General features: G+C 37.7%; 1 protein-coding gene across 1 annotated transcript in view; it reads right to left on the bottom strand.

Moving 5' to 3' along the window:
- The window catches only part of fhod3 (formin-like 3), a 146,999-nt gene that overhangs the window by 63,537 nt on the left and 69,478 nt on the right, over nt 1-13,984 (bottom strand). Inside the window, exons 9-13 of the mRNA XM_031903981.1 lie at nt 12,231-12,374; nt 5,116-5,330; nt 1,973-2,035; nt 809-943; nt 118-168 (exon numbers count right to left, since the gene is read on the bottom strand). Of these exons, the coding sequence (XP_031759841.1) occupies nt 118-168; nt 809-943; nt 1,973-2,035; nt 5,116-5,330; nt 12,231-12,374 (608 nt within the window). The remainder of the gene's footprint in view (nt 1-117; nt 169-808; nt 944-1,972; nt 2,036-5,115; nt 5,331-12,230; nt 12,375-13,984) is intronic.

The following is a 13,984-nucleotide window of genomic DNA, read 5'->3' as shown; positions in this document are numbered from 1 at the left end:
TTTGAAAATGTATTAGTATACTACTGTTTGTTTTTGATCTACACAAATCACAAAGACAATAAATTCTTAGTATTTTATACAAAAATTAAAAAAACATATATTGTTTTACAGCAGTACCTTTCTTCTCTTGCATGCCTTTGTTCCTCCCTTGTATCCAAATAATGTTGCCTATAAACAACAAAAATATGGTTAAGCAAAGTTAAATATTAATACAAATAAAATCCATTCAAACAGTACATTTTACACTTAAGGGATAATTAACCTCCAACGCCAGCCCCACTCAACTGGCCTCCACACACATTATATTCCATCCAAAAGTGTTCCTACTTTAACCTGTCATAAAAATGCAAAGTTGTATAGTGGAGTTCACAGGTGCCATTTTCATCCTCTTCAGACCATCTTCTGGCAGTTCACCAATACAGTCAGCTGTAGCATGTGCAAGAGCAGCCTTAATTCCACATGCTCCTGTGGGCTCCATGTAGGTGGAATGAATGAAGAGGATTCTAACAAACAGAAGATGTTGCCTGTGAAATCTGCTTCAAACCTCTGCATGTTTATGACAGATTCACATGTAGGAACACTTTTGAATATAATATACTGTGCAGAGAGGTAGCAGGGAGAGGGTTGAGTGGAGGCTAGTTGAGGGGTGATGGGGTTAAAAGGAGGTTAAGTCCTCCTTTTAGAAGAATTGTAAAACTCAACTATAAAAATTATTTTAATACTTAAATCCTCTTTTATGTACATTTGTGATTATAGCAGTGCATTTACACTGTTCATAATAATAGTAACACTATCTATGATCACTTACTGGAACTTGTTTCTTTCTTCTCTTTCTATTTTGTGAAGCCTCTCTTCTCTTTCCTGACGCCGCCTTTCTCTTTCTGCTGCCAGTGATTCTTGGTGTTGACGATAAGATGAAGTAAGAAGACCACCTAAACATGCCCTTGAAAAAAAATGTTACATAGTTTGACACAGAAAGAAAAGTCTGCACAGAAATGTAAAAACAAGCAAGTACAGTCTGCTAAAATTATTATCTTGTTGACTTAAACACTATGGGGCACATTTACTTACTCACGAACGGGCCGAATGCGTCCGATTGCGTTTTTTTCGTAATGATCGGTATTTGGCGATTTTTCGGAAAATTGTCGCGACTTTTTCGTAGCCATTCCGAATGTTGCGCAAAATGTTGCGATTTTTTTCGTAGCGTTACTACTTGCGCGAAAAGTCGCGACTTTTTCGCAGCTTTCATGCCGAGTACGAAAGATTCAGATTCATTCAAGCTTCAGTATGGTGACTTTTCTTGGGCCAGGTTGGAGCTGCAGGGTGCCATTGAGTCTTATGGGAGGTTTCCAAATCATGCTAAGTCTGAAAGTTTCGCCCGCCGCTTACGAGCGCTCAATACGAAAAAGTCGCGACAAGATACAAGCGAATCGTAATGGCTACGAAAAACTCGCGTTTTTTCGCGCAAATCATATTGGTAACGAAAAAGTCTCGTCAATTTCCGAAAAGTCGTAAAATGCCGAAAAAATCGCAAAAAATATGAAAAAGTCGCAAAATGTTCGTTTTCCAATCGGAATTTTTCCAATTCGGATTCGTGGGTTAGTAAATGTGCCCCCAAGGGTTATCAACCCCCAAGTCAAAGTTGTCTTTGAGAGAATGTTCAGTTCTGCATAAAAACTGCACTACTAAAGATATAGCATTACCCTTTTTTTTTAATTAAACATGTTACTTGTTACACGTAACTGTTATTTAGAGGTATAAAATACTAGAATATAAAAATGTGACTACATTTTGGTACTGTATTTTTGCATGACCACTTTTGCTCAAAAAACCATACTGCATGGAAACAATGTGTGATATGCTGCTGGTTGGCAATATAATGCAGATCATTGAAATGCATGTTTTTGCTGTAAAACTTTCTCCAATCTGTTTTTCAGAACATCTTTAATACACATTTTTGTGAATTACTCACCTGTCTTGGTGCAGTGCACTTGGATTGCCATTGAAATAGCTGGATTTTTCACTTGGCTGATGCCTTAAAAACAAACAATAAAAATGTATGTGACAAATGTAAGCTTAGCAAAGATTCCATTGCCACACAGTTGTTTACTTATTGCATGGAAAGTTAGAGAATTCCCTACCAAGAGATGGGAATAATAATTATGGATCATACTGAATGTATATATTCGATACACATACTGTTCATGGCCATGCTAATAAATATATATTTATGTCTACAATTAGGGTGTATATAATGCATTCACATGACAAAAGATGGTTGTAAGGGTTAGAATTATCTGTAAAATATGGATGCAAGCATATACTATATATTAATAGATTACACTAAAACATTACAATTTCATTTCAGTTTTGAATCCTACACACTAACTAAATGATACAGAAAAACATCTTGCCAGCTTTCCATAGATAACACATAATTATATTCCATAAATTTACAGCATAAAAATTTTTTTAAAAACACAAGGGCTCATTTGTCACCACAAACATGGAGGTGCAAGTAGACATTTTCTGCATACTGTGTTAATGAGTGACATCTGATTGGCAGTTGGTGGCTCTGCCCACTTTTTCTAACCTTGAACTGCAGTTACCCAGTGACTAACTCTGCGGAGTTTAGGGACCCTGTCCTTAAAGGAACAGTAACACAAAAATATTTAAATACCTTATAAGTCACAAAACATCTCTAACATTAGGTCTAGCCATTCCCCCCTTGCCTTTTTTAAATGCTTCATGTAGAATTTTAGTGACAAACTGCTCCATAGCAGCACGGCGAAAAGACGACGGGTGCTTGAATTCCTGTATGCACTGACCCAGATGTCTTCGTGTTGGAGGACCATCGGCACCTAAGCTTTTTATCAGCGCCTGTGGTTTAAATTTATGATCGCAACCCCCAAAAGTGTCTGAAGAAATAGAAACATAAATTTAAACTGCATACGCTAATAAAAAGCTTAAGTGTCGAAGGTCCTCCGACACGAAGACAGCTTCCGGGTCAGTGCACAATGGAATTCAAGCACCCATCGCCTTTTCGCTGTGCTGCTATGGAGCAGTTTGTCACTAAAATTCTACATGAAGCATTTAAAAAAGGCAAGGGGGGAATGGCTAGACCTAATGTTAGAGATGTTTTGTGACTTAAAAGGTATTTAAATATTTTTGTGTTACTGTTCCTTTAATATTTCAAGAATGGCAGCAGTTTAAATTGAAACCAATAAAAGTCAATAGGTGAATTCCCAGATCATGGGTGTGCCCACTTTTTCTAACATTGAGTCAAAGTCACCCAGTGACAAACTGTGCAAAATTTGGGCACACTGGCATAAATAGAGTGAGAATGGCAGTATTTTATATTTGAACCAATGAAATTGAATGGATGAAATCTGATTGGCTGTTGGTGGCTTGCCCACTTTTTCTATTTTGACCTACAGTCCCCCATTGACCAACTGTGAAAAATTTGGGGACCTTGGTGTAAATAGTATGAGAATGGCAGGATTTTAAATGTAAACCAATAAAATTTAATGGGGGAAATCTGGCTGTTGGTGGATCTTCCCACTTTTTCTAACCTTGAACCACGGTTGCCCAGTGACTAACTCCGTGTAGGGACCCTGTGATAAATATTTTGAGAATGGAAGCAGTTTACATTTAAACAAACAAAATTCAATTGGTGAATTTCGGTTGGCTGTTGGTGACAAATTGTACAAACTTTGGGAACCCTGGTGTAAATAGCATTACAATGCAAGCGTTTTAAATTTAAACCAATAAAATTCAAGGGGTGAAATCTGATTGGCTGTTGATTGGCTGTTGGTGGCTTCATCATCTTTTTCTAACCTGAATCCATAGTCAACCAGTGACAAAATGTGCAAAGTTTGCGACCCTGGTCTAAATAATGTGAGAATGGCAGTGTTATTTAAAACAATAATAATCAATAAGTGAAATCTGATTGGCTGTTGGTGGCTCCACAAACATCTTCTATGCCAAAAATACTATTTTTTTGTTCCTATGTTTTAAGTTTGTAAAATAAAAAATGGGGAACTCTGCCTTCGAACCAAAATTTGTTAAAGAGCCCCATACAAAACAGAAACCCCTAATAAACCTATTACTGTAATCTGTTACTTCAAAAATATGAATAAATATGTTTTATATGCTGAAATGCAGCTACTAAATAGCTCTACTCTTTCTGCATCATTGCAGACAGCATACAGGAACTGCAAAATCCACAATGCATTGCATTGTGATGTTTCTTTCCATACTGACATCACATGTGCAGGGAATTATGGGATTTGGCAGATGCAAGCTGAAGGCAGGCTGAGGACAGTTGACTACTGCTACATTTTATTTGAGTCTTGAAGTAGTCAGTCAGATCAGCAGGGGAACAGGGGGCCAGGCTTGGATAACTGTTCCAAACCATATTATTACATTAAAAATCATGGAAAGGCTGCTTGCAATTATGTTTACTTTTCAAGCTTAAATTGTGTTTGGGTGAAGTACCCCTTTAACATTTCCAAATATGTTGTATTTTAACACACTGGGGTTCATTTATAAACACTGAGCAATTTAATTCTTCAATATGATTTAACTGTCATTAGTATTATCTTTCCTTATGTTTCTCTCATTGTTAATTTTGTGCAATGTACATTATAATTCATTTATTTATATAGCACCATGCAGATATATAAATATTAAAATATAAATGATATTTAATTTTTTTAACTTCCATTACCATTATCTTGCTTTAGGGTACTTGCACATCAATTATTATTAAGTCAATTATTTTGCCTGTGGATATGTGCGCTACTCAACAGTGACAAACTGCCCGAAGTACCTTCAAACCCAAAATAAAGTCACAGGTAAAACACAATAGTAAGGTAACTGTGCAAACTTTCATTAGTATTATCTTAAATTAGGTTTTCTCTCTTGTGTGCATATTGCATATTAAATAATAACTATCCATGTAACACAATGTATTTTGAGATTTATACTGTGAAGATTGTACAGACAGGAAAAACATGCGTAAAAAGGTTACCTCAATAGTATTTATTATTTTATCTATTTAGGTTTTAAAGAGAAATATTATAACATTCAAATAATTCCTACATATATACTTACATTTCATTAATATTTTCTGTCTTGGATTGGCACTTGTTCAAATAGCTGCAGGACTTAGCTTGAGAAGGCAGGTTTTTATTAACATTCTCCACTGTCTGTCTGAGACTCCGCTTATGAATTAAAGCCTGCAGATTATGTGAAGACATTCTTTTTCTCTTAGCTATATTTGCAGCATTATAAACATCACTGTCACCATTGTCATATTTAAACGTGGTCTGTAGAATAAACATTAGAAAATATAATTAATCAGGAGTAAAACTTAAAACAATTAATATGCAAAACATTTATATGATTATGGGCATAACTCCACTGACACTTTGGATGGAACAATTTATCTATACTGTTTAACATAGTAGCATCTCTATTGATTATTTTGCTTTAGCTTTCTGTATGAAAGTAAGTGCATACTGCCTAGTCCTACTCAGGGACTTCTGTATGAGTTGGCAGCTTACTGTACAGGTGAGATATCCACTGAGAAAACTGTAAAAGAAAAAGTTGTAAAATCCAATTGGTTGATGCTTTAACAGCAGTTCACTTAACTGTTAGAGTTATACAAAATGCGTATTTATAAATATGACTGCCAAGGTTTTGGTTCTGAATGTTTAGAGGTTATGTATGAATGTATGAAAAGTTTTGATGAGATGATTAACTGACCAAGACCAATACTGCAGACTGAGAATGGAAGGGGTCCAAGAATGAAGCAATGAGGTAACCCAACTAAGACAGTGCAAGGTGAGAAGGTAGGAGACACAAACTGATAAAGACAGAAAATGTATCCCCAATATAGACCAATTATGATGCAACACAAAATGATCAGAAAGGTGGAAGAGCATTAAGAGAAGAAAGTATATTGAAGGAACATACAGTACATAGATATAATCATATATAGTCAAAAGGGGGCACTGGCTTAAGAAAAGCCTCTTTGGATTTAGCAATGTTTGCTAAATGTTTTCTTTTCTTTTGCAATGTGTGGGCTGAAACCAGAATGTAGTGGGTCTAATAGAGCGTTAGATGATAGGGTGAGCATTCACTGTGTACATGCTGTTAAAGTAATTTTGAGGAAAAACGAAGAAGGGTGAATGGATAATAGCTGGAGTCGGATTGAAGAATGTATGTGAGGAGGTATTAAGGAGGGAGAATGGATAATAACTGGAGTTAGATTGTAGAATACAACTGAAAAGAAACAAAGGAGGGAAAACAAATAATAGCCGAAGTTGGATTGTAGGATCCAAAAAAGTTTTTTCAAGGATAGGTTTAATGAGAGCATGTTGGAAAATTGTGGTAATATGTAGAAAGAAAGAAATAAAATAGTGCTGCTGTTGGAAAAAATATGGGCAAATGAGAAGGAATGAGATGATGAGCCACATCAGAATCAAAAGAGCAAGTGGTAAATGGGAGTTAGAGAGAAAGAAAGAGACAGTCTCTGTAGCAGGCCCATCCAGAGTAATTGTCACAACAGCAAGTCTCTGTAAAAAAAAGTGGCCTTTTTATTTAAGCCAGTGTCAGTACAGGCAAAATTAAGTCAGTTTTTCTTCACAAAACATACCAGCAAAATAAAACTGATCAGCATTGAGTAAATTTACAATATTTGCAATATAAACAGCTGATGTTACTCTATAACAGTGGTTCTCAACCTTCCTAATACCGCGACCCTTTAATACAGTTCCTCATATTGTAGTGACCCCCCAACCATAAAATTATTTCTAAGACAATTGGAAATATGTTTTTTCCGATGGTCTTAGGCGACTCGTTTGCCCCCCAAAGTGGTCCCCACCCACAGGTTGAGAACCTCTGCTCTATAATAAGCAGTTCATATAAGGCTAATGCCACATGTAGCGTATAGCGCATATTTTCAGCAAGCCGAAAAATGGTTGCCAAGAATACGCTCCATACCTGAATTAAAGGACCAGTAACAATTTTTTTACATTAAACCTATGCTTTCTACACACTTTTATTAGCATATTTAAAATACAGAAATGTTAATAGCATAAGTAGATTTTAAATAAGTAGCATTACCAGGTATTCTCAGGGCTCAGGCTGCAGCACTTCATTTGACAAACTTCCGGTCACTTCCCCCTCCCTCTCCCCATACAATATCAGCAGTGGCTCTGCTCACACAGAAATATAAACAGAGCAGGAGATAAGAGGGCCTCCGTCTCCCAACCCTCTCCCTAACCTGTACAAAAAAAACCCTATAAATAACTTTTAAAGCAGTCTCCTCACGCTGGAAAATGCAGGAAACTAACTTCCGGTTTTAACAGGAAGTCGCCATATCGCCTTTTTTAGCTGTGCCCTATACAGCCGAGGTAATGATTTTTATTCAATAACCACTTATCATATTTAAATTTCGGTCTGTTATATATCTTAGCTAAAGTGTTTAAACTGTATATTTGCAATGTAAAAAAATTGTGTTACTTTTCCTTTAACTGAATACACTTGGGTGCAGGCACATGTAGACAATATCCGGCTAAAAATGGACTTTGCTTTTTGCATTTTCTCACTTTTTTAACCGGATGTTGGCTACATGTACCTGCACCTGAGCGTATTCAGTTCATTCGGGTGCAGGCACAGTTAGGAGGAGTTTTAAGCGTATGGAGCATATTCTTGGCAAGCATTTTTCGGCTTGCGGAAAATATGCGCTACACGCTACGTGTGGCATTAGCCTAAAGAGTTCCATTAATTAATGTGCCAATACGTCATTTAGTTTATTGGGGGTCAGTGGAGTTTGCCCAAAGTTTAACCCCTTCCCACCTACCTGCCCCTGCTCTGTGCTGTCATTGCTTGATATGGAGGTTACGTAAGTTTTCACATAATTTATGTAAACTGCGTAAGTTTAGGGGCCCCATTGATCTTGCAGTGGGGCCCAATAACTAGTCAGTAGTAGTTAATAAAAACAGTAAAAATAATGAATGTGCTAATAAGTCAGTATTTTAATTGAGGGGGGGGCAGTGAAGTTGCCTAGGGCACCGGGTCGGCTTGGCCTGCCCCTGGTCTTCTCTATATACATGTCTCTCCCTTTCTGTTTCTCTTCACTCTCCCCATTCACACTATTTTTCTCCCCAACACTTTTTCTTACCTGTGCCTTGGTTTTTACATCCTGTTCTCTATGGGGGAGGGCTGGGCCAATCAGGTTGGGGGAAGGCTGGGCCAATCCTGGTGGGGGAAGCATGCAGGCCAATCTGGGCTGGGGCTGGCTGGGCCAATCAGGTTGGGGAAGGGCTGGGCCAATCGGGTTGGGGGCGGGCTGGGCTGTCCAGGCTGGAGGCGTACTTGGCCAATCCAGGCTTGGGGTGGGCTGGCCATTTCAGGCTGGGCCAATCTGGGCTGTGGCTGGCTGGGCCTGGATGAGCTAGGGGGAGACTGGGCCAATCGCGTTGGGGGTGGGCTGGGCCACTCGGGAACGGGGCAGCAGCACAGAGAGAGTAATGTTAAAGCTCTCTGCTTTAGGCACTGACAGCAGGGGGGCCCGGCTAATATAATTATGGGCAGCACGGCCGGGCCCCCCTTAAGAGACAAAAATCGACGATTGTCCCCCGTGCACCCCCCTGATGGCGGCCCTGCACACACTCAAAGCTATGTGTGTGTCCTGTGCATCTCTACTACACAGAGTGACTGACTAGCTTTGTTTTTAACCCTCCTAATTAGACAGCTAAGGCCAATCATGCCCAGCTGGTCAGCTTGTGACTTTTCACTCTGCTAGGCTAATGTCAGACAAGGGGTCTGGCGTATTTTCGGCAAGTGGAAAAGTGCTTGTTGAACATACCGCCATCCGTCTTCTACCTGTGCCTGCAGGTGCGTATCTCATTCATTCTGGTGCAGGCACAGGTAGGAGGCGAATGGCGGTATTTTCGGCAAGCGTTTTTTCGTTTTATACGCCAGACGCCTCATCTGACATTAGCCTTACATACCTCCCCTGACTGTGGGAGGCCTGGCTTTTTGTGGCTGAAACCTGACTCTCCAAACATCATCTGGAAAAGAAATTGACATTTCGATTTTCTTTACCAGGACTATGTTGCGCCTTAAAGAAAAATGGTTGTAGGGCACATGTGTCAAACACAAGGCCCGTGGGCCGAATACGGCCCTTCTGGCTGTTTTATATGGCCCCTGGTGACTGTGCCTAACCGTGCAGCACCAATCGCCTGTTTGCACTGTGACTGTTCCTCACCGTACAGTATCTTTTGTATCAATTGTCTGGCGACTTAGCTGTGTTTTAGATTTTGGCCCCCTTATGTGATTGAGTTTGACACCCCTGTAGGGCCAAATACCATTTAATCAACCCGAGGTCTATTTTATAGAATATAAAAAAAATTATGATGGGATACCTGTTAGGTGATCTCTTGTCTCAGTAGCCCAAGTAGTGTGTACACACAAAATATGACAGATATAGCTACTGTACAGTAGAAGCTGTACACTCTGCTGCAGTGATTACTGGACTAAGGGTACACATTAATCAATTTCAAACCAGGTGGTTTCAAAAGACCTTAATACACTTTTTTGTGTCTATGGGAAATTCACAACAGTAGAGATAAAGTGAATTTGAAGTTAAATTAGCTTAAACATTAAATGCCAAAGTTACAATTCTGAATCCCATAACTTTTTTTGCCCCAAAAAGTTGGAGTAAAGTCATTTCACTAGATTAACACCTTCTCTTTGAATATACAATTATTACTCCAGAAAATAAAGTTAATATCTCCAAAAACTTACACCGACTTTAAATTGGTATAAGTTGTACTCAAGATTTGTATAGACATAATTTATTACTGAAAGGGGAATATTCATAAATGTGAAGTAAACTGAAACTGAAGAAATAACTAAGTCAAATAAATCAGTTTATGAACACTGTGGAGCATACACACTTAAAGATTTCTTGGAAATTTATTTTGAAGCTGGTCAGCCTGGCTTTTCACTGTTACAGTGATAGTATGATAGTGTAATGTACTTTGGGTTCAGCACAATTTCCTTTCAAACTTTTTTAAATTTTGTTAATAATAACTAGCCAAGCCCTCTAAAGTGAAGAGGAGGCAGCAGGTCTGTGGATGGAAGTAGCAGTGAGTTGAAACTGTTGAATACTATATTGGGCTTGTAAGTCTATGCAAAAACGAAAGAGAAAAGTTATGACTGTTTTGAAGAGGAAAAACATCCCAAAAGTCTTGTAGGACAATTTTTTATTTGTAAAGTCAGTGTTGGGAGTTATTTCTTCTAAAATACAGTTCTAGCCTGCAGGACTGCATATGAAGTTGATTTGTGTGTAGCGTGTAGAAGGGTGGTCTGTTAGCAGGACTTAAGTGGGTGAATGGGCGATGACCCGACAACGTTGTCCAAAATGGTGCTGCTAGTGTAGAAACTTTTAGGGTCAGTAAATTAAGACACAGAAGAAAGGAGAGGATGTAAAATGGATAACAAATGACTTAAATGTTCTGTGAGTGTTCTGAAAGTTCTGTGAGTGTTGATGGTTATCGTTATACCTTTAATACAGCCACTGGTTCTATTCAAGGAAATATCTTCTTGCCATAATTTGGAGCTTTCAGGTTTCTGGGTAAGCAATTCTATTTGATTTGTACTGATGAGAAAAAGGCTTGGGAACGTAAATTTTTGAAAGAACCTCACCAGGAATTCTTAGGTTGTAATCCATAATACATGGTAAATTACAAAATATGCCCCCAAACCTCCATTTTGCAAAACTCAAAAACGGCAACATAATATTTTACTAATAATTATTTTTACAAACTAAATTCAAACACATAAGTCACAGCGCTGCTGCACTAGAAGCTCCCTTGCTCTTGAGAATAATATAAAAATTAAGGAACATCTAAGAAAATTACTATAATTACTATATATTCACAGGCTACCAAAAATATGTGGTTTCTTTTAACCCCAACATCTAAAAATGTGAAAACTATTTTAAAAACATACCATTTTTGATGAAGCAATAAACTGTTCTTGGAAGTTAAAATGTGTAAAAAATGTTGTTTAAGCACATCAATTCCTTACCAGTAAAACACCATATAGAACAAGTATTTGTGTGTAGCAGAGAGTAAAAGTTAGGGGTTAAAAGAGGCTTTTGCATGACAAAACTAATAGAGGTATAAGACTTTTTATCCAAAATGCTCGGGATCTGGGATTTTCTGAATAAATGGTCTTTCCGTAATTTGGATCTACATACCTTAAATCTACTGAAAAATCATTTAAATATGAATTGAACCAGAGTATGGGGTGGCTGGCTGGAAACCCATCTGATTAGACTACCTTGAGTAAAGAACTATATTCGGAATAAATGTATTTGTATATAATAACTATGTAATGCAAAACTCAACTATGACTGTAACCCTCCTCCCCCCCCCCCCCCCCCGTTTTTTTTCTGTATCCCCATCCCTGTTTATATACAAAATCAATAAAAATAATTTCTTTAAAAAAAATATGAATAGAAACCCAAATAAGATTGTTTTGCCTCTAATAAAGATTAATTATATCTTAGTATATATATATTTTTTTTAAAAAATTTGAATTAATTCCCTATAATTAAGTCTATGGGAAATGGTCTTCCTGTAATTTGGAACTTTCTGGATACCAGATTACCGGATAATGGGTCCTATACCTGTACTGACTTTTACACAGAATTTTATACAACTTTTAATTGACTACATTATACCCTATTTCTATAGATGTATTAAATAATGCACACCTGAAAAAAGCTGAAGAGAGTAAAGAGAGGTGAATTTACTAAGCTGCAGTCTTTTATCTATGTCCTAAATAAGCATTTTAACTTTTTCATGAATTATTGCTTTCTTGTACTTTGTTTATGAGTATCAAGTAGAATTAAGTCTAAAACAAATTGATGATTTTGTTCATGAGGTTTTTAATCCCAGGTAATCACTCGAAAATGCTTTCTTCCTTTTTATTTTGGACAGAATTGCCGCATGTAATGAAGTGTCAGTGAAGTGGATGGTATTGTTGGGCGCTTCATCACCTGCAAAAAATTAGATATCTCACCAGGCAACGAAGCACCCCATGGTAGCTAAATTGTTTTCCCAATTTTAATCATTTAATTAAAAAACAATGGTTCGAAGTATTACATTTGTATAATACTAAAAGTTTCACCATAGCTTAAGACATACCTCATAAGTGTTACATTGCTCTACTAGGTCCAGATCTGTTCCTTTTTTGTTCAAATGTCTCTTAACAACAGATTCCATGCCAAGTTCTTCTAGGCAATCCAAGATGTTAAAATATAAATCATCATCAGGCACATATTCCAATGTCTAAAGTTAAAAAAAAAAAAAAAAAAGATTCAGTACATTTCCATAATGAGCCCAAAGGACCTAAACTTGAAAGTTAATACTGTCCATTTGCTTTTGCCTAACCTTTAATTAACCCTTTAAATGTCTGCCAAATTTCACATGTAATTTTCATTAACATCCAGACAATTTTATAAGGGTATTTTCTTGAACTAACATATAGTTTAGCTGAACAGAAATACAATTTTTTTTTTAATGACAACTTTGCTTTTTAAATTTGCCTAAAATTGGTATATATGAATATTCTTCACAATACATAGAATATGTATATGTTGTACTCTAAACTACCAAATAATTTCCTAAAATTAGCAATTTTTATTACATTTCTGAAAAATGAACCAAACTTTTGCTGCATCTTATCTCCTAAATGTTATTAGGTACAGAGATAAAACATATTAAATATGAACGCCAGGGGTCTCTTTAACAGTTTCAAGCCCAAATACATAGGATACATGTGGAATGTATACTGGACAATGAAAATACTGCTCAACCATGACTTAAAGGAGAAGGAAAGTAATTTTGGCATTTTACTGCCAATAGATTTAAAAAACCAGTAGCTTCCTGCCTGCAGTTTTAGCTCAGCTCATGGGCGTCCACAGAAGGGGGCAAGAGGGGGCACTTGCCCCCCCCTGGAAAAGTAGCAAAAAAAACAAAAACCTTACTCCGTTTCTGCAGTCCCCTCAAGCCCGTTTTTGCTGTGCTCCGATTGGACCTTTCTTCTTGTGGATTCTCCAATCAGAGCACAGCTTCCTTGACAGACAGTAAAATTGACCAATCAGAGCACACATGCACACAGGGATCGGGAGATTTTGCAAACTGGAAACAGAAATAAAGACTGAAAAGAAGAATCTGCCCCTGTAACTTTACCTAAGAACCAACTCTCAACTTTTGCTGCAGTTTTCATCCCACAGGTACTATACCCAGGCACTATACCCAGGCACTATACCCAGGCACTATACCCAGGTACTATACACAGGTACTATACCCAGGCACTATACCCAGGCACTATACACAGGCACTATACCCAGGCACTATACACAGGTACTATACCCAGGCACTATACCCAGGCACTATACCCAGGCACTATACCCAGGCACTATACCCAGGTACTATACCCAGGCACTATACCCAGGCACTATACCCAGGTACTATACCCAGGCACTATACCCAGGCACTATACCCAGGTACTATACACAGGTACTATACCCAGGCACTATACCCAGGCACTATACACAGGCACTATACCCAGGCACTATACACAGGTACTATACCCAGGCACTATACCCAGGCACTATACCCAGGCACTATACCCAGGCACTATACCCAGGTACTATACCCAGGTACTATACCCAGGCACTATACCCAGGTACTATACCCAGGCACTATACAGTTCTAAAGAATCACTAGCTGACATTAAATTGTTTTTTGCCTGACCTGACATCTATAATAATATATAATCTATCCCCTACCCTAACACATGGAGGGTAAGTTAACTCTTTCCCTCTGAAAAAGCTCATTGTGTGTTTATATATGTGTTGTTGTTTTTTGCACTTACTATTTTTTTTTTTTTTTTG

Source organism: Xenopus tropicalis, chromosome 6 (assembly GCF_000004195.4).
Source record: "Xenopus tropicalis strain Nigerian chromosome 6, UCB_Xtro_10.0, whole genome shotgun sequence".
Lineage (NCBI taxonomy): Eukaryota > Metazoa > Chordata > Amphibia > Anura > Pipidae > Xenopus > Xenopus tropicalis.
The sequence above is the reverse complement of the archived record's forward strand: the minus strand, read 5'-3'. Positions and strand labels throughout refer to the sequence as shown.